Below are 26,137 nucleotides of genomic sequence, written 5' to 3'. Positions count from 1 at the left end.
TTTATTCTCCTTATCTATTCATTACCTCCCTATAGTGCTTTCAACATTCATAAAAAACAAGCCTTTTTCCTGTATGTGCTATATATGACATAATAATGAGGCTTTCCATAGAGATTTAGACTATACAGACATACAACTTCATCCACTCGACCCATTCAGGAACACTGCGTAATCAGCACATAATCACATACAGAGAGACATCTTCCCCTCGACATGCACACACTTTGACTAAGGCTTCTCTCTCAGCCACCTGTCCCTCAGTATCCCACAATACCCCCGTTAGGTCTCAGCAGGTCATGCGCGCTACTCCAAACTCCAGACTGACAACAGCCGGCTCTTCTTTGGCCAGCTCGCTGTTGTATGTCCCTTCCAGCTCTCCGTAGCTCTGCTTCCTGCTCTCAGTGCCGCTGCTGCCCTCTACTGTCCGCTCCGTGTCGGTGCTCTCCGTGGCCTCCTCGCCCACCTCCTCCTGGCCGTCCTCCTCCACCTGCCGCTGCACTTCTTTGTGGTTTATAGGCGCCCCCAGGATGAGGGAGTCAGGACGTGGCGGGAGGGTGTTGGGGTTTGAGCGCTGGTCTCTGGTGGGGGGAGTTGCAGAGGGCTCAGAGGTTGTAACCGGGTTCACACCCAGCTGTTGGAGCCTCTGCACACAGGTGGAGGAACGGGAAAAACAAAATGAGCTGGTTGCAGGCTGAATTCTGTTGGCAGTATATAGTATATATCAAAACAACATCTTAACTCACGCTCTCCAGTGCTTGCAATGTGCTCTCTGCTTTGCGGCTGTTCTCTCTCAGGGTCAGAATGGTTTTGAGGATGGACTGACGTGGATGCATGGACCGATCGAACTGGTGATACATGTTCCTCCAGAACCTTTGGAATGACAGGTATGCGCAAACACAAACATAAGATGCAGGAACAATTATAATCAATAAATAATACTGTATCCAAATGATGGCAGGAAGGCGAGGAAGGCGGTACTGACTTAAAATGGTAAGGCAGGGTGGATGGCTCCAACACGGGGTGCAGTTCAGAGAACGCAGGGCTGTAGAATGGGTTCAAGTAGTTCTGTTTTTCGCTCATTAGAAACGCCCAAAGTGAGTGTGTTTGTTCCCTGAGCCTTGAACACAAGACAATACACACATCATATCAAATTAATCACACTCCGATGAAGTCATTGTTCAGTCCTTCACAAACCAAGACTACTGGTAGTTCTGCTTTCAAATTGAGAAAGCCTATTAAATCATAAAATGTATTCATTTGTCCAGAAATATAGGTAACACAAATACAGTCAATATGATTGTGTGACCTTGTGCAGGTGTGCATCATTGTTTTGCTCCTTATCTGCATTAATTAAAACATACTGAAGCTGGCCAGTGCAATATGAAAGCACAGACTATTTGTCAGACTTGTGTACATTAAGCTTGTGTTTGTTTTAGACTAGTAATAACATGAAGCTGCACATAGGATAATGAGCACCTATTTGCTAATATTAACTAACATTGACTCTGTGAATGAGCACGTGCATGTGTTTGTACAGAATGAAGTCTGTATTTGAACAGAGACAACATGTGGGCCAATCCCAGCTCTCTTTATTTCAAAGGTGGGGCAGATGCAGCCACATGTAGACTGGGTGTGGTCATCTATGTCTGTTACATCGGCTTTTTAATAACTCTTTAAGTACAGAGCTAATGAAGAATTTGTCAATAAAAGCATGTCCCCGCATCTACTGTATTTCTCAACAGCATAATATGACATGTCCTCCCCTACTGTGTATATTTGGGTTCTTATCTATGTATTTTTAACACTGCTGACTGTAACACAAATTGTCCATTGGGGATAATAAAGTTCACCGACCTACCTGATGCACAAAAAGGTTTAAAGAGGTTGGAAAAGTGAAGTGATGCAGATGCAGAAGACAACCAAAAACAACTGCTCCAGTCTGTCAGTGTGTGTATTTGTGTGTGTGTTGGACTCACTGCAAATCTTCTCTCTGTCTCTGATTGTTGCCAAGGAAATTTCCATATTGACAGGAGTGGACATGCTCATGGATCTGCAGTAGGAACCACTCGCTGAACTCAAACGCCTAAAGAGAAGGTTACCATAAAAAATATATGAATATAGAAAAAGGCTGCGTTCAAGTTACTGTGCAAACATAGTAAACATCATATAGCTCTCACACTTCCACACACCTGTGGGAACTGCTCCATCACCTGCCACACACACTCCAGAAACTGAGTGAAGATGGGAGACACCTCTTTGGGATCCCCATCCAACTGGTCACACCTACAAGTACATAAATACAAAATATACAGTTATATACGGTAATTTCACATGAAATTGATTACTAATTAATTTGTATATAGCTCTGTCTATAAACTCTCTCTACTGTATATCGATATTTCTCTAGGCAGATTGCTGATTCAGCTCAAAGCTCACCTGTCGGCAAACTTGTGACCAAAGGAGATCCAGTCTTTTTCGATCAGTACCTATAAGACAAATGCAAGAGAAGAGTAAGTTCATATGTATATCAGATCTATGGTATGTTCCTTAAAATATGTGTGTATGTCTGTGGCTGGTACCATGAAGCCCTTGATGGTACGGTAGTAAGGGTCCATGAGCAGCGACCCTAGTGAACAGACTTGGGCTGTTCTGTCCCATCCGTCAGAACAATGAACCAACACACTGGCTCCTTCTACTGTCACTGCCTGGGATCAAGAGTGCAGACAGAGTCAAATGTTATGACATGTATTATGACATTAAAAACATTAAGCAGCCCTAAATAAACAATGTCAATCATGGACAAGACGGATGTGAGTCAATTAGGAGCAAGTTGGAGGCACAGTAAATATTTATAGAAGGTAGAGATGATTATATTATCATAGTTATGCTATATTCACATGGAATCAGACACGCCACAAACCGGATGTCATTTTAGCGGAACAAGAGATGGACGGTAAACTTAGGCGAGGCCGGCAGAGACACAACAGCAATGTCATCCCAAGTTAAAATATTTTAATCTTTTTTTTCCGTCCACCGCTAAGGAATTCACAAGTGGATGTGATGTTTCAGGGGGAGTTTAACATAACGTTTCAGTTTGCAATGCCATATCTAGAGAAATCAGAATCTTATAACACAAGAATTTGTTGTAAACAATACAGCATTAGTGTGAAGAATTAATACTTCATTTATAGGAAGATGTTGCATATTCTGGAAAAATAACTTCTTAAAGTACACTTTCAGAGAAACAAAAAAATTCAAGGACAAGGAAAGTTAAAAAATGTACCTTGGCTAAAAACATGGCTGCGTCCACAACGGCCTTGATGTGCCGCAACCAGCCGCTGCTCTCCAGGCCGACCAAGTAGTCACTCATGGAGAGAGAACGAGTCCCGATCACTGAGAGAAACAAACATGAACCATTTACTACTTGCACTTTGAATCATTATAGAAATACTCATGTGTGGCTTATGTGTGTAGCAAGGTGTCAGACCTTCTAGCAGTTTCTGCAGACTGCTCCTCATGACATGGATGTTTTCGATGCCAACAAACTGGAAGCGGATGTTGGAGTAGTTGTCTTCATTCTCATAGCCTTTACCTGCCGCCCGGTTAGCTAGTGCATTTAACTAGAGCACACACACAAAAAAAAGATAACAAGATCTGGTCAAACCTTCTGTAGACAACAGCTTTCTGTGGGAAGTGGATAAAAAAATAAAATTTACTTGTAAATAATCGTGTCATTCACATCAATGGAATGATTATTCTATAGAGTGACAAGAGTTTCTCCAAAATATCTCTGAATTACTTGATACTTTAAAATTACTTTACTTTATACTTTAGTTGCTAAAGTGGACTGATGAAGTACCTGAACCATTAATCGCATTTGTTTTATTTTGAAAGAGCAACAGCCAATGGGAAAACTCCTACACTTGATCATAGGGCTGGTCTTATGGTTGCAGTGAACCAAAACTATTATAAATCATCTTCCACCTGTTTTGAAATCTCTTATGCAGTAATGTTACTTGTGCATGTTATTCTGTGGTGATTGTTTGGCTACCGTCACCTTACCTTTGGCCTGGTATCCATGACATAGACGAATCGGCTGTTGTGATTGGCTTTGCTTATGGCCTGCAGCATGCTCTCGTCCTCTAAGCATCGTGCACTGAACCCAGAGAGAGGCTGGCTGCATCGACACACTGCTGCCTGTCAGGGTGAACACAGGACACCGATCAGAACAAGGACAGTCAGAACAATACAAAACACTGTTCCTACATTATCACAAAAATCAATTATTTGACCACATTCATTACCTTCCTCAAAGTCTGAGCTATGATTTAACAACTACAGTTGAAATTAATTGTTTAATCTTCATCAGGCTTTTTTTGGTTAGGGTTTTAGACAAAAAACATTGGTGTTGTTTTTCAACATTCCAATCCTTTAGGTGTAATTGATCATGACAGAGCCCTTTTGCAGAACACTATTTACAGAGAATGTGCTTGTAGCCATTCAGTAAAATAAAAAATGTCCTAAACCCATAGTCCATTTGCCAAAATGCAGACAGTTTTGCCAAACTGTCACTTGTCCAAACATAAATCATGTCTGAACAAGCTGGCACCAAAGTGAGACAGACAATAAACAGAGAGGCTGTTGTGCTGGAAAATCAGGAATTGACATGAATTTATGTTAGACAAGAAGTGATTTCCATTCTTTCCAAGTATAAATACTTATTTATGTGAATTGTGATGTGTAATGTAAACAACAATGCGTTTTCGTCTTCATCTCGACAACTATTGCTCAGAAGTTCCTGAAATGTCATCGCTGGCTCAAACAGTGACCCCTGATAATACTGGTGACCCTCTGACAAATGAATGGTCAGAATTCCCCATTTTACACAAGAAATATAAAAATGTAATAAATGAGCAGATGTTCATGTAATCTGTATATACTGTATATGCAGAGGAAAAGTCCTATCACGTTAGATGCCCTGCCAGTTCTCCTGTAGAGCTCTTGGCCAAAATCCTTTGCACAAGTTGTTACATGAGCTCAGGTTCACATTCCCATGAAATCTGCACAGCACATTCACATAACCTAGATAATATTCGCTCTCAGGTTCAGTATCGCTGTGTCCGTTACTCCATTGCCACCTTGTGGAAAATCCTAACATTGTAAGACTTCAAACAATTATGTGCTGTGTTAAAGGTCCAGTGTGTAATAATTGGAAAGGTTTATTGGCAAATTCTGAATATGACCCATGATTATATTCGTACAAGTGTATAATCGCTATAAAATAAAATCTGTTTGGTTTTCGTAGCCTTATAATTATTCTTTTATATACATATAGCAAGGGTCTTGCTTTAAGGAGTGTCGCCATCTTGGGCCGCCATGTTTATACGGCAGCCCGAACGGAAAATTCAGCCAGAGAGCACGTTTCAAGAGTTTCGCGTTCATAAAACGGGAAAGAAGAAGGAGTAGGAAACAGCAGACATATTGTAAAATTGTTTAGATCTTCACCTCATCGCTCCATGCTCCTAAAATACTCCCAGTCGTCGCAAACAAGTTTTTTGTCCTCGGAGGCCACCATTACTTTGTCGACGGCTAGGGTTGAGTGTGAGTGAGTGAGCGCTGCGATCTAGAATCTGAACGCTAAATGTCACGGTTTCCCCCCCTATTTTACACACTGGTCCTTTAAAACATTTTGTCCACTATTGTTTTATGCTATTAGAATGTATTACTTACTTTTTTCTCCTGGTAGAAGTATGTGAGCACAGGAAAGCGTCCTTTGCTTCTGAACTTGGAGCTCCCCACGATGATAGGCTTACTGGCTGTGATGGGAACATACAGGTCCCGTGGATATGTCTCACACACCTGGAAAACAAGAGACAGAAGTTCCCAACATCACAAATACAATAATGACAGATATTTACCTCCCACAACATGGAGCTTAAAACAAAAGTCAATCTGCTACAGAGACGAAAATCTAAAGTTTTGTTGGTCTTTATAATATTACGTGTATAATACTAAAGATGGAGCTCATGTTAAGCACTGGTGAAGCTAGTGAAGCTCTGGTGCCCTCTCCTGGACCTGTATGGATGATGTCTTGACAAAGTGAGTTGCCCAATATACTATGAGAACAAATTCCCCACAATTTTACCACACCCTCAGCAATAACCAGCTAATTTCAACATCGCCTCATTGTTTGAACTGGAAAACCCCGGCATTGTTTGAAGAAAGCTCACTGAAGTGCTTCCAATTTATAAATACGACTAAATACCAGAACGGTATGCACCATACCTACTGTATATAAACCATGCATCTCAGTAATAATGTAACATCAGCCACGTGCCTACTGTCAAACATTGTTTTTTCTTCTTTATGGCTGAAATTTATTGCACAGGGAGAAGGTGCCAAGGTTCATCAACCGCCATCCAGGATGGCGCTAATCCAGGATTTACTGAACCTGCTTTGCAGCATTCCCAGTGCATGTACAATATCCAAATCAAATCAACTGAGATAATCTGCATGTTTATCCATTTCCTTATGAAGCCCAGTGCAGATTTATCTGTGACTTTCTATCTCTTGGCTTTGAACTTTAACCAGAAACACTATGACACTGTAGAAGTTACTTGGTCTTCTTAGTGCTGACTTTTTGACTCATTCTATCCATTTATTTATACTTCACAACTATTGCCAACTGCCTGCCTTGTATTCTCTGTTGACGTCTGTGAGCTGCCATTGGTCGCAGGGGACGCCCATCCGCTCAAACTCCGCCCCCAGGTCGATGAGCTGCCATCCTTCCTCTCTCTGTTGGTCGTTCTGTTTGGGGTTGTAGGAGAAGGCGTAGAGCTCCTCATATGATACTGGACGGAGGGGGAGAAGACCAACAGAGATGTATCAATAAAACACAAATAAATAAGTGTACCATTGTAGGTGCATGCTGAAACATCTATTATACAGAGGAACAGAGATCTCTCTAAATCTCCCTGAAACCCACCAGGTCTTAGGAGACGCAGGAGAGAGCTGTAGACGTCGTGGCAGTCTCTTTCTCTCTGCACCACAAAATGAACCTGCCTGAAGTTACGACACTGGATGACCAGCGGACAGCCTGTGGTGGTGAGGGAGAGCTTCTCCACAGAGGCTATATGGTGATGCAAAATCTGTTGGGGAAGGGACGGAGGGACAGAGCCAGAGAGAAAGAGAGGATTGATTATATTCAGTGGATTGCTGGTATTTGACTAGAGAAAATCAGTGATTCACCAGTAAGAGCAGCATTTTTGCTAAAAAATGCGAGGACTGTTAGCCATGTACTGTGTACAAAACATGCACTAAGAGCACTGATACGACTCTGTATGTGATGAGTTCATGAAGAATAAGCATAGCACAGATGGGAAGAGATTGTCAGACTAAGTGTTCTCATTATTTCCTGCAACCTAATGTCAAAACAAAACAAAACAATAGAGTCAAGAAGCTTTCTCAGTGAATTAAATTCAATCAATGGTTTTTACGTGTGCAACTGTGTGCATGAAACTCATAGATGCTGATCGTACCACATGTTGAGTCTCTGGCCTCATGTTATATATTTAAGTGCAATATCTGACAAAAGTCTCATAATAGTAAATTATACACAGACAGGCACCTACACACACACAAAAAAAACAGAACAAAACAAGGAAAGATAAAAGCAAATGTTCCCTTTTCTCAGCACATAAGCAGGAAGGATGTTTGGAGAGGAGGTCACGGCCTGGAATCTGTTGCATGAAGCATTTTATACCACACTACCATTTCAAAAGTGCAGATCAGCGTCTGTGGCATTCTGAATGAGCGCTATTTTTGTTCTCATATCACATAACCTACATGGAAATTAATTACATACAGAGAGCAAAACATACTCTTTACTAAGTGTGCATGTGTCCACAGAACTCTGTAGAAGCTGGTAAAAAAAAATCACTATCACAGGACAATATTTTTAAAACTGACAACAACAAGGGAAAAGAGATGCAAAATCATGTTTTCAAATTACAGCACATCAAAACAAAACTCTTGCCCATTTTCTCGGGATAAATTCCCAATAATCCTGAATCTGGGATGGCTGCCATAGGCCCATTATAACAGTATTGTATATCCCTATGCCCTACTGACTGTAGCTGCTGGACATCAACAACCCAGTTTTCATGGTACTAAAGCAGTAATCCTCTCTCAAGTGAAGACACACCACACACACACACAAACACACTTCACATGCATGCAAAGATGCCTACCAAGACAGAGTGCAACTGTATAACGACCCGAGGCTTCTGAAACTCTAACCTACTTCCTCTTATCACAGACAAACTTGCATAATTTCTCCTTTTTCCTCATCACACATGCACTCCATCATTGCACACTTCTTCCTGGTGGCAACACTGATGTCTCTTTGTGTGGCTGTGGACAGGGACACAACAACCTGACACTGAAACTTATGCTTGGTCATTTACAGCCATATCATTAACCAGCAATACTTGGTGCAATGTGTCTGTCTGCAAGGAGCTTTAAACAGACACAACCGGCTGCAGACTGAGAAAAAAAAACTGTAGCAATAATTTTGCTACTGGCGACATGACACTGCAGAAGCACTTCCAGTGTGGGAGTGGAAAAATGATATATATTGCAGAAGAACAAAAGTTAATTTAAAGGCTAAAAACATGTCGAATGAGCATCCTGAGTTGCCCACGGGAATTGCTGTGCCTGAAATGGCACAAGCTCACTCATGACTTTTGGTAAATTGGTGCCGACGGGTGAGATTTCAGTGGCATATGGAGAGACAGAACTACTCACCCAGATCTCCTGTCCTGCAGAGGTCGAGTTGTTAGAGCTGCTCTCCACAAAGATGAGATGTGTGGCTGTGAGGTACAGTGTGCCATTTGTGGATTTGTTGCTGAAACGATCCAACAGGCGCACCTGCTCCACCTGCACAACAACACAAACACACAAACATGAGCAGCGGCAACACTGGTCAGCGGGTAGCAGGCAGGGAGCGATGATTTAACACATTAACTGGTTAGAAAGTAATGTACACGATACAGAGAAAAGGGATCTTGATGCAGATGTGACCTGTTAGAAAATTACTATGTGTGGCATTTGAGAGATTTGAGAAACAAGTTAACACTGGTAGTCACTGAATATTATGAAATGCTATAACAAAAAAAACATCCCAACCTTAATTCAACCAAATCCTTATTAAGTCCAACACCAATGTATTCTGCAATAGGCCACAGCTGAGGTGTAGCCTGGTTGTGCTTTTGCAATAACCTCCCAACCCCAATTCATCCATGCACATAAACACCTATAGAGTATCTACTGACAGTAGAACATTTACTAGAGTCACAAGTTTTCACATGGGAAGGGAGTTGTGGTCCACTGGTTGTGATAAACAACAGGTTTGATGGTCAGAGTGACCTCTCATAACTCCTTCACATAGGGTTTGGCAGAAAATCTGCATCCAAGGATCAATGATATATTGTTTATAACACTATTATACTGCTTAATTATTAATAACAGATGGTTTAATATATGCTTAATCTACAGTCCTGGACTCTTTAGCAATATAAATCCATTACAATAAGAGCTGTCCTGATTAAAAAGACAAATGCTGATTGTTTCTAGTCCAGTTCTCTCCGTGGCCAAAAGCCTGGTGGACTGATGGATTTGGACTGTTTGCTGCTGTCGCTGCTAAATGTCAAAATTCATGATTCATCACAGCAGTTGCACTCTTGTCGACTCAGACTTCTTCTCCTTTGTTTCCGTTTTCCTGTTGTTGTGAGATACGATGACATGGTTTGAGCCCCGTCTCTGTCTCCCGGGCAACCAGCAGGACACAGCTCTGTCATATTCTGGCAACACACAGGAAGTCAGCAGTGCGTGCGAGTGAATGTACGTCTGACTCTGTCTCACAATGACAGGTGATAATGCAAATGTTTATATTTTTGTGAATTAATGAAGCAGCCTAAGCCAACAGTAGCGTTCAGTTCATCCAGCGTTTGGTTCAAAATTTTAAAAAAGTGAATCTTTCTAAAGAATCAACTCATGTCTGATGCAGATCGACTAAAGGGTTAATGCAAATCAATCCTAATAAAAAAACTGTGTGCCCCAATTATGCTGCCTCAGAATTGAATTTATTTTGTTACTTCTACCAACAAGGTTCACTATATATATAAAAAGCAATAAAGTGATTTGTACCAAACTTGGTGGAGGGTTGAGGCCTGGGCCGGGGAAGCAGCCATTAAATACTGCGGCAGATCTGAATTATTTACTGATAAGAGAAACCTTATTTCTCCGAACTCTGAAGTTGTTTTGACGTTGGCCTTAGTGGAGGTCTGTCATAGTTTTGTAGGATAATGCTGCATTACTTTGAAAACATGGTCACGCTGCCTAAAGTTCATCTTTCAATGAACACACCCAACACACTTAATACACTAAAAGAGCAGGTCTAGCTTGTTAGAAACCGAGGGGCCTATAGAAGACATCTGAGTGGTAAATGAAAAGGTAGGGCCAATTATAGGCTACTGTGAATACTAGGCTACAGTCAAAAAGTTTTACATGTCATTACATGTTTTCTTCCCTCCACATTGGTTGAACATAAAATATAATATATATATATAAATAAATGTCATCATATTTAGCATCTGTTTTCTAATGCCTGAAGCCAACAAGTCAAGAGACACCACCACCACCACCTGCTGCATGGTGTGCTTTTCTGGTGATGCTCTGCTGCCAAGTCAGTAGGCTACTGCAGCGATGCAATTAAGTCTGGCTTCAGGAAGTGATCATGTGATTGATTTGTCCAATGCCCAGTCAAAACCCTAAATCCAGATTGCATGTGTAGGTTTAATGTCAAGCTGATAAAACGATGAGGCCGTATATATATCTAATGAGGTCAGTCTCACAGCGATGAGCACCCAGGGTGTGAACACCATCAGACATAGCCTATATATAAATGCAGTAGCCTACAGCCTGAATGTAGCTTTGGATATTTTATCACACTAGATGCACTGACAGTGTAACGTTAGCTCCGTCTTTAATAGGGCGTGCAAGTGTTAACATTTTAGAAAAGAAAACCCAGCTAAGCCATAAAGCCACACTGGGGTAAAAAAAAACAAAACAAACAAACAGCTCATCGATGCTCGTCACGTCTGGTGCTCCAAGCTGCTGGGTCGATTCCCACACACATGTAGACTAGAAATGTTGGTAACTAATAATAACCAGACAAATACAACCGCAGTCAAGCGTTTATAGAAATCCCAGCCCAAAAGACAAGGCCGGGGGGCTGCTGCTGACTGACTGTGTCCCATGTATTATTTGCAATTAGCTTAGAGATGTTAGCTACCTTTGGCGTACGGATATGCTCCATTTCTTCGAGTCCAGACAGATGTCAGCGACTGAAAAGCTTCAAAATGACGCCTTCCGGTGAAAACTGTATCATTGATGATGTGATAGATGATGAAAGTGCCTCACAAAACCACCTTTACTTTGTCGGAGGGCATACGATATGTGTTTATTTGTCAATTATTCTACTTCTTCCATCCGCGTAAAGATCCCGGCGATCACATCAACAATGGCGGTGTGGGACTTTAAAAATAAAAGCACGAGTGTAGCTCCGTATGTAACACCATCCAAGTGTAACCTATTCTCTAATTTGTGCAGGTATTTGTAATCAGTATAAATGTTGTTTTGTTTTAATTGGGCGCAACAATGTTAATAGACTGCATGATATGTGGTGTGATATATGGTGAAATTACTTCATGAGGTCTATTTTTATTTATTTATTTATTTTTACATATTTGATCTCAAGTTTAGGCAATAATGTGAGTCTTGTCTGAAGGTCCATCTGTATTTTCAGTTTATAATTTACTCAAGAAGTGTATATGGTATTGATAGGTCTGCAATTAACAGAGAGCTTTCAAAACCCCTGAAAGTCTGGGGCCTTCAGAATCACTAGATAAGTCATACAAGTTATGAATTAAATGAATACTAAAAATAACAACTACACGCATTTGTCAGCAAGAAACTGCTGAGAATAAGAAATAGGCTATAGCCTACCAAGCAACAGAGTTATGAGGAAGTGATGTTAGCAGGTACTACAAGAACATTACAAATTTCTTTTTCTTTCTCTCTTTCTTTAAAAAAAATAAAATAATTAATGAACTTTTTGGTTTTTGTAAATGTTACATAACCTGTATTAATGTAAAATGTAAGTGCAATATACTATGTAAGCCAAACAGCAGGGAAAATACAATGTACGGTAAAATAAGTAGGAAAAAAAGACATCATTTACCAATAAAATGTTTTAAAAAATACGTGACAAAAATGACAAAACACAATATTTTCAAATTGCCAGGCCCTTGAATCCGCCACAGTGTTTCAGGCTCAAATCGTCTTTTATTTTGAAAGATAAACCGGAATCCAATTGTAGTTCTTTGTCGTAGCTGGACGTTTTTTTCTTTCTTTTTTTTGGCAACGTCCGCAAGACAGCGCCAGTCGAGGTGGTTGCGCATGCGTGAGCCGTCACGCGATAGAAAAACAGCGATAGGGACGACGGGAAATGTAGTTGGAAGAGAAAAAAACTTACCCAGAATGCAGTAGCTATTCGGGAAATACCAGGCGGGCAATAGAAAAAAGCAGCACCATGCGAGAATTCACACTGCGATATTTGGCAGCTTTAGACATCTTTAAAACTGAAGTATAGGTTGCCAGCACAAACCAGTACAAACTGAACTGATCCGGGTTTGTTTGTGGAAGGCGACAGTTGAGTCGAAGTATGTTTTAAAGTGAATATAACACCGCGGACTTGGCCCTCATGCGTGCGGGCACCTCTCCGTGCTAACCAAATAGCGCGCTAGCTGTGATGCTGCCGGGCTCTTGACGAGTGGGAGAAGTCGAAATAGCAAATTGGTGATAAATGAACGTCTCCTGAAAGAAAAATGTCTGGCTTCAACTTTGGATCGGGAACTCTCGGTGCCGCCGCCAACACGGGCGGTGGATTCGCGTTTGGGGCAGCAACCAGGTAACGGCAGATCTCACAACAGCCGACTTGCTAACGTTAGCCTAACGTTAGCCAAAGTTAACGTTAACCTGACGGATTGGCGGTGATGTGCCTCCGTCAGTGTGTTTCCTCTTACCGTTGCCTGAGTTTAAACTTATTTCTACAACAAATCAACCGACTGATTGTATTTAGCTAAACTAATTACAATTGTGTTGCCTGGTGTTACACGTTTCAGGGAGATCTTGGGTATGATTATGTTATTACTCCCATGTGCTATTCCTATTCCTCGGTTGTCATTTGATTCAGGAGTTACACGTGGAAATTAAGAAGTGTATGTCCCTCTAACTTTGCTCAACATTTGTAAATGTGCAGTAACAGTACGTTTACTTGACATGGGCCCCTTTTTTTAATCAACTCTGTGTGTTTTTATTGCAGTGACAAAGTATTAATGTGTGCATAACGTAGTTCTCAGCTCTGGGATCATGGAAGAACTACAAGCATAAAACTGATACCACTGTCTTTTTCCTCCTCAGTGCACCTGCAGCCAACACTGGTGGCTTCTCTTTTGGGGCTGCTTTGGGTACAGCAGCCCCCACCCCTGCCTCCACCACCAGCACCACTCCAGCTCTTGGTCTAGGCGGCACTCTCTTTGGTCAGAAACCTACAGGAGGATTCTCGTTCAACACACCTGCCTCAAGTAATTATGTTACGCTTATTTATACACGACGAGTGTACCGATAAACCAACTGCCCATTTATTGTGTTTTAACTTGTGATGTTGTTCCCTTTCAGGCGCTGCTGCACCCACTACAGGCCTTACATTAGGTATGTTTGCGTTTATGAGATGATTTAGAAGTGAGATTGTGGAAGTGAAACAATGAAAACAAGTTATAACCTTAATTTGTATTTCATTTTTATTTTTCAGCCACTACTTCGGCCCCCACTGGCTTTAGCTTGGCTTTCAACAAGCCCACCGCCTCAGCAACACCGTTCTCCCTCACCACCACGGCCACCACCTCTGCGTCGGCCCCTGCCGGAGCAGGTTTGACATTTGGCTCTGTGCTGACGTCCACGGCTCCACAGCAGCCGGCAGCAACGTCCTTCACCCTCGGTGGTCTTGGTGGCACAACAACGACCACAGCAGCAGCCGCAGCAGGCCCATCGCTGGCTAGCAGTCTCTTCGCCAACACTGCTGCTACAGGTGGGATGCAAACAGTCTTGGCATTAGTCTCGGCATGTTCTTGTATGGTGAAGTGGTTTGAGCTGAATTTGACATTTGGTTGTGTAGAGTGTGAGACAAAAATGTTATGTACACATAGTGAAATAGGGCTGGGCGATATGGCAAAAAACTTTATCACGATGTATTTTTCCATATTGATCGTTTCTTGATATTTCTATTAGTTATGTATTTTTTGCTGATGCTGCCAGTTCAAGGAGAATCCTGAAGAAACCAGAGAATGTGTTCAGTTTGGGAGGATGACAGGAGTTCACTTTAATGTTCATTAAGGGTGGAACAGTTCACTAATCCACAGATTGATTTACATTGTTTTTTGTTGTTGTCTTTTTTCTACCATACATCAGTTCTAAAATGTGTCTATCATGAGGCTATAGTCTTTCTATTTATTTGAACAGTTGTCGATGCATATTTAGCTTTTTACTCTGACAGTTTTATTGCTCTGACTCGGTAACTACAAGCGGCGTTCAGGTCATCTGCAGGTTATTGTTTCCCTTCACCGCTCAGACGCGATGCTCCGTGCATGCGTACAGCGCTGACACTCTACATGTTCTCCATGCCACTCATGAGCAAACATATGAGACGTGTTACCGTAGAATAAATGTCACGAGCAGCTCCGTGTTTTCACAGTCGGACTTTTCTCCTCCACTTTCTTACCGTCGTATAACCAGGTCGCTCTGACTCCACACTGCCAGGCTTCTTTTCATGAAGACCCGAGACAGACGAACTGACCACTCCACACATTCACCATCGCTTCAGTTGCCATCGGCTGCACTTCCACTCATTTCCTTACTCTTTTACAACTTTCATTTAAAGCAGAAGTAAGCGATCCGGTCGTTTTGGCTAATGCTGCGTTCCAGGCACTCTTTTGAAACCGTAAATTACAGCTTCAAGTCACAACTTACGACTTAGTAGCGTTCCATGCAACCCACTCGTGTTTCTCCGACCTGTTTTACCTGTGAAAGTCACTATAACGGCCACTCGTAACTTCCGACCCGTGAACTCGCACCAGATCGAACTGGTACGACTTCACAGGACCACATTCACGGCGTCCCTTGGCTGCACACACAGCCCTGCATGCCATTCTCAGAGTGACAGACTGCTGTCGTGCTTTTTACTGCCATGTGATATTGAGGAAATATGACCACAGCCGATTATCGAAATTGATCAAAAATTTATCACGATCCTGAATCGAGATCGTTTTATCGCCCAGCCCTATAGTGAAATAATTTTATTAGAAGTACTTCTCAAGCATTTTTCTAACCTGTGTTTACTTTGTGTTGCAGGTTTGGGTTTGGGTTTGGGTCAGACCACTCTTGGAGGAGCTGGTCTAACATTGGGCTCTCTGCTGTCTACCTCCACAGCAGTATCAGTAGCCCCTGCCCCTAGTCTTGGCTTGGGTGGGGTGGACTTCAGCACTTCTTCTGAGAGTAAAAGTGACGCATCATCTGGAACCAATGCGCAGTAAGTCATGATTACCAACATATAAATAGCTGTCCATGCTCTAATGTAAGTCATTCCAAACCTGATTATCTAGGATGACACAGTTTGTTTTAATGATGAAAATCATCCTCTCTCTCTCTCTCTCTCTCTATCCCGCAGGGACAGTAAAGCTTTAAAAGATGAGAACCTGCCCCCAGTCATTTGTCAGGATGTTGAAAATTTCCAGTAAGTCCACAATTCTGTGCATTTTTATTGCCATGGGAGAATTATGTCATTTATTTTAAAAATGCAAATGTCAGCCTGTTTCGTCAGTAGTATTGTTGTTGTAGAAGAGGTGTGGCTGATTTGGTTGTATGCTGTAAACAATGCTAGTTCATAGAGTCAGAAAGTTTTGACTTGTTGATTCTATTTCTTGCTTTTGAGTAAATTATCTGTTTCCCTTCTCTTTTTTTGTAGAAAATTTGTGAAAGAGCAAAAACAGGTTCAGGAGGACATCAGCAGGATGTCATCGAAGGCCATTTTCAAAGTCCAAGATGACATCAAGAGCCTCAAACAGCTTCTTTCTGTCAGTGCCAGTGGTTTGCAGCGCCAGGCTCTGGCTATTGACAAACTAAAGCTGGAGACAGCACAGGTAAAAAAAAAAGGATAACAATTTCCATACACAAGCCTGTGTGACAGATATAAGATGTAAACATATCCTATCTTGCTAGTCTTTTCACTTCTGATGTGTAAAATGATCTCTTATAATAATGTGAAATCCGAGGGTTTATGGATAATCTGTCATTACAGAAATCTGACATTCCTGTATTTTTCCTTTTTAAGGAGCTGAAAAATGCTGACATAGCACTGCGTACACAAAAGACTCCCCCTGGACTTCAACATGAAAACACAGCTCCATCAGAGTAAGCAAGCCACCATAATAGCCCTGAAGCAAATCAAAGACCGAGTGCAGAACTGCAATGTGCATTTATTTACCTCAGCCTATATCCACTCGTCTTAAACCAGTGTCCTATGCGGAAAGCACAAAATAACATCTCTCAACTGTTAAGTGTCAAATTTTATCACTCCATCGATTTGACAATATGAAAATGTGTGATTTTTTTCTGTGTTTAGTTATTTCCGCAGCCTGGTAGAGCAGTTTGAAGTGCAGTTACAGCAATACCGACAGCAGATAGAAGAGTTGGAGAACCACCTGACAACACAGAGCAGTGGCTCCCACATCACACCTCAGGGTAAGAGGACGCTTGTCTGACTATTAACACAACAACAGGAACTCAGTATTTTAATAACTTACTTTTAATGTGTTATATCAACTGATCAAGAGGGGGAAAAAAAACACATTTTGTGGTGAATTAAAGTTTCTCTTGACATGTTTGTGATTTTTGATTCTTGTTCTTTTTTTTTGCCACCCTTTTTATTTTTTCACAACACAAATGTGATCACGGATGACGATTTTGTTGGCTGTGTTTTCCAGACCTGACTTTGGCCATGCAGAAGTTGTACCAGACGTTTGTTGCGCAGGCCGCCCAGCTCCAGTCAGTTCATGAAAATGTCAAGGTTAGTTATTTTCCTCCAGCTTTCCTCGAAAAATAAAATATCCCTATCCACTTACTTAACAAGAAGGTCATGTCACATTTTCATCATATTTTTTTTCCTATGCCTTTGTCTCATATTACAGATCTTAAAGCACCAGTACCTTTCCTATCGGCGAGCCTTTCTCGAAGACACCACGGACGTTTTTGAGTCCAAGCGGGCATCCAGCAGGAAGTGGCAAAGCACGGCACGAGTCACAACTGGGCCCGCCCCGTTCTCCAGTGTGCCCAACGCTGCAGCGGTTGCCATGGCAGCCACCTTGACCCAGCAACAGCAGCCAACTCCAGGTCTGACTGCCTACAAGTTCTAAAAAGTTCTTCTCCTCCTCTTCACCTTGTTAAAAGAGCATGAAGGGGGGAGTCTTTGGAGAGGACAGGTTGAGTCGGCTCTAAAAACGAGATAATTTGAGAGTGGGAAGGCCAAGAGGTGACAAAGAGGACAATTAAAAAAATTAAAATAGAAACAAAAGGCTTAGTTGCTGCAAAGCTATTTCATCTATACTTCCTCTGGTGAAAGAGAAAAGCGAAAAATGGGGAGAAAGGGGGAGATAGGAGAAACGTGTTGCTAAACTCTGACAGGAAACCGTTGTGCTGCCTTTCCATCATGTCTCTCGTGACTCCGTTCAAGAGTTAGGCATGTTTATGTTTATGTAATGCGCCTTACAATACCAGAGTGACGTCTTATAGATGGCTATGGCGTGAATCTGGCAGTGTTGGTGCCAAGCCTGTACAAACACACACTGAATGTTACACACTTTCAGTAATACCAAGGATATAACAAACCCCTTCACCTCATTTCTCTCTTTTTGTCTGTGCCCTTTCTAATGAGATGTAAGAGCAGGTACACAAATGATAGTCCAGCTATCTCAGTTTTATTCACTTCAATCTTGAATTTTTAATTAGAGTTACAATAACTTATTTGAGTTAGGACTATATTTTATTCAATGCTTGAAATAAGGTGACCCAGTGAAGGTTGTCACATTTGGGGTTAAGAGGATTTTACATTTGCTGTGAAAATAATGCGTCTGGGTTATCAGTCAGTGTACAACATAAATTATAATGTAGCTCTTACTATCTTCATTCTAACTGTTTCAGAGGTTTTCTGCATGTAGGAAACTTCAAATGCATCAGGTGCCAAATGGCATCAGATTACATCACTGAAAATACAGGACTTGACATTTTATAGAAGAGAATTTATATAAAGATGCTGTTTCCATCGTTTTTAGAAGCTGCAGTTTCTCTTGTTCAGGGTCTCACTATATTGGTCTTGGCTCAATTTGGCCATACTCTAAATAATAACCACCTCACCCCAATCACACTAAAATCAAACCTATTAGTAAGTATTATTCCACATAGTATTAAATTAATATCCAGCATAAGCAGAAGGGTGAACACTGGGCTGTTTGATCACACTTAGTGCACACTCTGAGTCAGAGGTGTGAATGTGGCCTATTTGAATAAACCCTACACACTAATGTTATAGCTGAGCAGACCATATTGTCTCAGCCACTTCAGCACTCAATGGTACATGAAAGAACATTTGTTGAACATTTTACAGCTGAAATAACTTGGTCAAGAGTAGTTTCCATTATAGTTGTTGCCACATCTCTGAGGTGTTAAACAAATTTTCAGCCTTTTTTGTAGGCTTTGATTTGTAGGCCATTTTACTGGCATATCAGGGCACCCACTTTTCAAACTAAGCTACTATGTTGTTTATTAGAGTGTTTCTGATGTCTTTTTTTCTTGTGAAGTTAAATAAAGCGTAGTGAAGTCTTAATTCAGAAGTTTGAAAGCAATATTTTAATTGGATGGGAGTTACAAAGGCAACGTGGTTTAGAAGTTGTCACATTGTGAATTACAGGAACTTGTGCCTCAGTCTGCTTTCATTTGCAAATTTCTTCAGCTTCTTTATCATAAAAATCATCAAAGGATCAGATCTGATAACAACCTATTGTGACCCAGACAATGAATGTGACGTTTTCTTTTCAGTATGATAATATTTAAACATTTGCATACATTTGATTGTAAAGCAAGACATGCAGGCGCTATTCTAAATACTTATCAAGCTTACATGAATATGTGCCGAGGAGAACTAGGGATGGGAAAGTTTTATTATTCCACTGTTTAACCACAGATTGCATAATAAGCACTTCAAAATGAAAGTGCACACTACCTTTGCAACTTTGTGCTTCTTTCCAGTTTTTATTTTATTGTAAAGCCAAATTGGTGTCTGATCGTGTAGTTACACAGTAACCCTGTGTGCACTGGGTGAGCTAGCTGTATAAAAAAGAGCTGCATTGCACTGTTTTAAAACACTGCAACTTATTTCTAACTCATAGCATTGCCAGTCTGTTAACCCTAGAGTTGGGAACAAGGGTACTTGATTGTTATTTTTAATGTCAACAGTATTTTTTGCGAAATTCCCATCCATATTGCCAAATAGTGATTAATCTCTCATATTTGACTGCTATTTCATAACGAAGCCTGATCACAAGTGGACGTCTCGGTCTCTTCAATATTTATTTAAATATTTATTTTTATTGTGAATGTGCGTCGCTTAGTCCATAATTGGAATGGCATAGTGAAGAAGAGTGGCCAGTATCACAGCACATAACAACACTAACCATGCAGATGGGTGCTACTTACCTAATGGCAGATTCCTGTTTGACCCACTTTGTTGGTGCGGTGGATGATTGTGTCGGCCACGAGCTTGTTCAGATTTGTGCCTCAGTGGACATAAGGTGAAAGGTGCCAAAAGACTCAGGACTGAAGATATAATCTATTTAATAACCTGAACTGTAAATTTAATTTGAAACAAAGAAATTGTTTTCCATTACTGCATGTTCTTGAAGTGGAAGTGAGGCTGTTAAGTAGCCGGCTTCTCTGTCACTTGTCGCTGGACTAAACAAACTATTATGTTCAGTGTGTGTTTACAGTCTAGTGTTGTGAACAAAGAGCTGAAGTTGCTCATGTTGAAGGTTCATGTATAATATGAATAGCTGATTTTAAAAAGGAGTCTGTATTATCTCAATGATCAATACTAAAATGCATTTCACTGGTTTGGTTGTATGAGGCCAAACCGCTGTTACTTGAGTTAAGCTATTTCACCTAAGGGCTACCGTCAGTGTAACAGGGCTGGGTCATTTCATGCTCACTAGTTAGATAAATGATAATGTAGAGTGCTGATCACATGTTGTAATTTCAGGTATTTTATCCAAGGTGGCGGTACTTTGTACAGACTTTTGCTGAGATCTGTGTAGAAACTCTTTCTTGTTGAGCTTGATTTGTTTGGTAGTTGAGAGGAGGGAAATGGCTTTTGCTGCTCACACTGGTCCTTCAGTGCCAGTAAGATCCATTGGTGCCAAATTAAAAAAAAAAAAAAAAAAAGACAGGCGAGTGTAGTCAGATTTCATGTGCTGCTCATGTCTTTTATTGTGTGGGATTTTATTTCCCACCGTTTTATGATGAAAGGAAACGGTGTTGCTTGATGTAGACCCTGAGAGCTCATTATTTTTGGCACTCTCAAGGGAGAAGGGATAGAAAAATGAAGTTTAAAGTGTCACAATGTTAAGTTTTTCACTTCACTCTCTAGCGTTCATCTGTATATTTTCAGCTAGTTGGAGCGGTGCTCCGTGAACCTGACTGATTTCTTGATGGATCCGCTGTGTGTTAATTGATTAAACTGCTGCTTTGGACATTCCAGTCCTCTGTTAAACAACTCTAAAGTTTTGTAGGATAGAGTTTTGGACCCAGCTGGATTTTGTGTAATTTAGCTCACACTTTTAACATTTTGTCTTCCAAATCTCTACATTCACACTTGGCACAAAAGTGATTTATTATTTGTCTCTCAGAGCTGTTTGGAGCTTGGGAGGTGATGGTAGATATTCAGCCACCTTACTTCTGTACGTTAGGCGTCTTCTCAGTATCTGTCAGTAATCTGTATCCAAATGCTGACTGCTATATTTTCTTGAATGCCAACAGCAAGTGATCCTAATTGCCTCTTCTTTTGTTTTTTAAACTAGTGAAGGAATTAAAATGTGATTATTTTTTCTTTATAGATGGTACAGCACTAGCACCACACTTTGCCTCCTGTGCTAAAATCAACTTGTGTTTTTCTCTGAAACTCAATGAGTCTGAATTGTTTGTATGGTATTTCTCTGTCTGATGTTGAGCTTCAGAACAGCAGTTCACCAAAATGGGCCTGATTAGTCACAAATCCACTAAATCAGAGTCTGGTCTTTTGAGTGGTTGGTTGGCTGTTACTCTTTTGAATGTTACTTATTTTCTCCTCATCATTTCCTTCTGACTTTATCTTGGCTTAATTTCTACCGTTTCTTTGCTGGTTTTTCAGTATCTACTTTCCAGGAGGTACTGCTATTGCAGTTCCTCCAGCTTGTTTTATATCTTTAGCAATGTCTGACAAGGCACACGTCTGCTAAAGTTTATCTGAAGACAATATACAAAGTTAAATAATCACCTCAACTAAGTCAGACTTGATACAAGAAAGAAAAATATTTGTAGCCTGCGGTTGTGTAGATTTGTAGATTATCCAAGGTGCACTTTTGTGTTTAAAATCAATAATATACCATTAATCACATATTTAGGCTGCAGTACTGTCTAAGAATACACTGGTGAAAAGTGTTCAAGCAAACACATACCACAAAGGTCAATCTATTCCTGTTGGACGACTGACCCAAAACTTGACCACATTGATTTCCACAAACTGTAACATATCATTAAGTTTCATTTATTATGAACATTTTACACTGAGAGGCAGCCATAGATGCCAAATTCACTTTTTTTTTTTTTTTTTCAAAAATCTCGAGTGCTTTTACTTGTAGATGAGTGTGTTTAAACTTATATAACTAATGCCTGTTGATAACAGTATATTTAATATATAATATGGTGTGCCTTTTAAGCTATATTCAACTATTGTGTGATGCATTTCTTTGGCGTATGCTAGTTCATTCACTCTCAAATCTTGAAAATTTGGAAACTTGTCAAATGCAGTAGCAGTTAGCAATTAACAATCAATTCTGTTCTAAACTGTTTGTTTGTGTTTTATGTAAGTGGAATTGCATATTAAATTGACAATAAATCCATTTTTAAACAAAGAAACGTTTGTCCTTGTTTCTTTTTGACTGGAGTTGTTTTAACAATGCAGACTAATTGGAAGCCTTGCAAAATTTGAGTGAGAAAGAAACTGCATAAAGAAAAAGACAAGTTTCTGAGTGAAAGAACTAGCAGCACTTTTTCCCAATTCGTCAGCAACATAACTATTGCCAATGTACTGGAATGTTAAATTGAAAACAATATTTGTAAAGTACTTATTTGTGCATTGCCTTCATAGAATCTGTAATGTGCATTGCCCAATTCTGCAGTTACACTGAAGGACTGTGTTTTTAAATCACTATGTGATGGTTGTATAGAATAGTTACTCATCTGCTGCAATCTTTGGGACTTATTTTTAAACTTCTTGATATGAAAGCATATTTTCTAGTCGATTTATAAAATTGTATTTGATTGTAGTGCAAGTCAAAAAATACATATTTTGTACTCTTCATGGAGGAACATCAGCACAACGCATTCAGAGGAGTAAAGAATATGCTCTCTCTCCGTGCCTTAGGGACCCAGGCACCCTTGGGGGCAGGGTTTGGAAACCCCTTTGCCTCGGCAGTGGGCACGAGCTTGGGCTCTTCTACCCTTGGAGGTACTACCTCTGCCTCATTTTAAATGAATACTCCCTCTTTATTTTTTCCTTTCCCCCTACACTCTCAACCAAGCAGCCTGTTTGTTTGAGGCCTTTGTGTTCTTTTTTTAATAGGAAAGAATACACAGGCTGTGTGTGTGTGTCTGAGAGAGTGGTGCAGTTGAAGCTTGGCAGTTTTTTTCTGTTCTTCCCTGTAAAAGTGGTCAGGTGCGTTCACACCGCAGGAAAAGCAAGCCCTTGCTGGAGGTTGCTGTGTTTACCAGTTGCATCATTTATTGAAGATAAATTTGGTTGAACAAGGCTCCAGTCTGTCCCTAAATGGGGACATTTTGCCTCTAAAATGTACTTGTGCTGTCTCAAATTTGAATCTACTTGCACATGTGACACCAGTAAATTCACCTTACTTTTTACACTGGTGAAATGTGAAAGGGATGACTCAAAAGTCTGGAATCTGTCATTACAGGTGGCAGGCCAATATGTGTGAGGATCATCAATGAAAAGAAAATGTGAATCTTTGCCGTGCAAGTCGATTTACACAACTATATTTTTTTGCCTGCGCTCCTAAAATTTGAAGGTAGGGGCCACTGTGCTCCTAGTAAAAAAAAAAAGTTAGTCTGGAGTCCTGCTGAAAAAGCAAAAAAAAAAAGATCTATTCGTATTTGTTGTTGGAATACTTTTGCATGTCAACTGGCAAATCCACTTGACAGTATGGGAACGAGTGGTCTGAACGCACACCGTGTTGGTGTGTCCTTCTGTTAGCTTGTGTGAAAAACATCCTTTATGTTTTTTTTTCCTCCCCTTGACCCCTGCTTTGCCGTGCAGCGTACTGTGGCTCGTCCTTTCCCTGCAGTCTCCTGTCAGAAGTTAGAACCTGCTTAGTGCTGTACTGACTAGGTTGTGGTAGTTTTGCATATGTACCAGATCAGTTACTGCTTGCCTATTTTTACTTACTAGGCACTGCTCCCGTCCCGTATTTGTTCCCAGTGTAGTGTAGTGTAGTGTGTGCTTTGCCCAAACTTACTTGCGTGTCACTTTCTCCCACAGGTTTTGGTGGTGGGCCAGGATTTGGTGGGGTGGGGACTGGGGGGTCTTCTTTTGCCTTCTCCTCTGCCAGTAAGCCCACAGGAGGCAGTCTGAGCGCAGGTACATACGTACTGTATCTACCCATTTCATTACTAGCCCCCTATATTACAGCAACTAGAAAAATGATAGTACAAACAGAGTAAGTAGACTAGTATTTGTAAGTGCACTGTGTGCACAAGGTTGTAATATTTCTATGAGCAAATATCGTTAGAGGCAGTTGGACAAGTTTCTTGTATAGATAATGTAAAGCTATTCCTGACCCTCAAAACAAAACTATACTCTAGTACAAATACTAAAGTACTACTGTAATAGATGTAGTTTCTCTGGTTTCCTGTCTGGAAGTAAGTAGGCTTTATCAGCACCATCCTTTTATAGTCTTGTAGGCATTTTATGCCAGTGTTCTGGCAGTTTGCCCACAACATAAGTTGGGATCTGGGGTTTTTACAGCAAGCGACCAAAACCTGTTCACAGCTTATCTGCTCCATTTAGTTTTCTCTACTCTTTCCTATTCTTCTTTAACCTGCCTTATCTCTTTGCTAACCTGTGTGCATCATCTTGCATTTCCAGGATTTGGTAGCAGCAGCAGCTCAGGCTTCAACTTCAGTAATCCTGGCATCAACCCCTCAGCCGGGCTGACCTTTGGGGTGTCTAATCCACCTGCTGCAGGCTTCGGTGCAGGAGGGCCTCTCCTCCAGCTCAAGAAGCCCCCTGCTGGTAATAAAAGGGGTAAGAGATAGAACCAGGGGAGGACAGCCCTGTGACAGACCAGCTGACCACCCTGGGGTTTTGTGCCGTTGAAGGCCTGGTCTCCCAGAAGCATACAAGCGCTACAGCAGCATGGTATCATACATTTAAAATCATTTTGAAGTACATGCTTAATAAACATTGAGAAAGATAAGATCCAGCGTTATATTTTCCCCATACAATGACTTGTATGTTCCATTGTTATACATGAATTTCTTTTAGTTTGATTCCAAATCAATATAGTAGACAGTGGCACATATGGAAAGGTTATAAAACATTGCTTTCATAATTTCAAGCATTGCCCATTCACACTGCTTCAAAAGAGTTGGTCTGTAGCACAACAATGCTTTTGGGGTTTCCAGATACGGACAGAGCTGGGTCAATTACACATCATTTCAGTGATCTGTGTGGAACTGCTTTAGTCCCAATACTTTACAAGAGAGATATGTTTTTGCGCTTTGAGGTTTCATTATGTTACACAAACTGAATTGTAAAACTGCACTTGAAGGCCTCTCAAATGATGACTTGGCCCAAGTCTCGTCCAGGGAGGGGTAAGATGAGTTAAGGGAAAAGAAGTTTATGGGGTAAAAGTTGGTTTCTGTGTCTGAAGCTGTCGACGGGGAGTATTATCTAAATCCAGATAGTTTTATAGGCACAGAAGTGTCCAGGGTGGGTTTTTGGGGAAGCACAGTTTTATTTTTGTATCAAGCGGAGAAAGAGACATTTGGGAGGGGTAAAAGGGGACTAGCACGTTGGGGTAGTCCATTTTCTAGTCCATGTAACCTGTGTTGTTTTCGCTAGATTCCATCCTTATCATTGTTTAATAATTACTTTTTAAACACATTTTGTTTCCCCTGTGTACCACTGTTAAAATCTGGAGAGAGGAGGCACTGTGCTATTTGTATTACATGGCTCCCATTAGATATTAAGTTAGCTGAATCTGAGAGAGATTTCACTAGCAGATTCTACCTACTCGACTCGATTTGTACATGTGCTAGAACAAATTTGCACTTGCCAGTGTATGTGAACTGACAGTGATTGTGTGAATGTGCATGTGTGGCTATTGCATAAGTATGAATTTGTCTCTCTGTTCTTTCATAGTTGCTCAGCTACTTTTGTGGCTGGGAGATATCCTGCTTTTTTTTTTTTTTTTTAATTGTCTATGTCAGTCTGGATACCAAATACTGGTAGTTGTACTATTATTTTCTAATCACAGTCTGTGTAAACCTGTATTTTCAAGAAGCTGTTTAATAATAAAATCTTCAATATGATGTTTTGCCTGTTTATGGCATCACTTCAATAAATGTGTGTGTTGACACAGAA

General features: G+C 40.8%; 2 protein-coding genes across 4 annotated transcripts; one reads left to right on the top strand and one right to left on the bottom strand.

Annotated features, from left to right (window-relative positions):
- mtmr6 (myotubularin related protein 6) lies at positions 1 to 11,577 on the bottom strand. The gene is made up of 15 exons (XM_085762683.1): positions 11,354 to 11,577; positions 8,806 to 8,937; positions 6,986 to 7,148; positions 6,694 to 6,851; positions 5,731 to 5,859; positions 4,063 to 4,197; positions 3,488 to 3,620; positions 3,284 to 3,393; positions 2,580 to 2,705; positions 2,437 to 2,486; positions 2,190 to 2,283; positions 1,977 to 2,083; positions 983 to 1,117; positions 744 to 870; positions 1 to 643 (listed from the first exon to the last, which is right to left on the bottom strand). Exons 1-15 carry the CDS (start codon positions 11,375 to 11,377, stop codon positions 287 to 289), a joined length of 1,980 nt encoding a protein of 659 aa, XP_085618809.1. The 5' UTR covers positions 11,378 to 11,577; the 3' UTR covers positions 1 to 286.
- Positions 11,578 to 12,661: 1,084 nt separating this feature from the next.
- nup58 (nucleoporin 58) lies at positions 12,662 to 26,137 on the top strand. 3 transcript variants are annotated; one of them, XM_085762716.1, is made up of 14 exons: positions 12,662 to 13,030; positions 13,543 to 13,706; positions 13,801 to 13,833; positions 13,934 to 14,209; positions 15,529 to 15,706; positions 15,845 to 15,910; positions 16,142 to 16,316; positions 16,508 to 16,587; positions 16,799 to 16,917; positions 17,160 to 17,242; positions 17,364 to 17,565; positions 22,904 to 22,987; positions 24,032 to 24,130; positions 24,638 to 26,137. In XM_085762716.1, the coding sequence occupies exons 1-14, from the start codon at positions 12,948 to 12,950 to the stop codon at positions 24,805 to 24,807; spliced, it is 1,812 nt and encodes a 603-aa protein (XP_085618842.1). In that variant the 5' UTR covers positions 12,662 to 12,947; the 3' UTR covers positions 24,808 to 26,137. The 3 variants fall into 3 exon arrangements, with proteins under 3 accessions (XP_085618842.1, XP_085618843.1, XP_085618844.1); XM_085762717.1 differs by lacking the exon at positions 24,032 to 24,130 and having other exon boundaries at positions 12,663 to 13,030; XM_085762718.1 differs by lacking the exons at positions 22,904 to 22,987; positions 24,032 to 24,130 and having other exon boundaries at positions 12,664 to 13,030.

The sequence above is a fragment of the Trachurus japonicus genome, chromosome 20 (assembly GCF_045865225.1).
Source record: "Trachurus japonicus isolate A0001 chromosome 20, Traja_1.0".
NCBI lineage: Eukaryota > Metazoa > Chordata > Actinopteri > Carangiformes > Carangidae > Trachurus > Trachurus japonicus.
The sequence above is the reverse complement of the archived record's forward strand: the minus strand, read 5'-3'. Positions and strand labels throughout refer to the sequence as shown.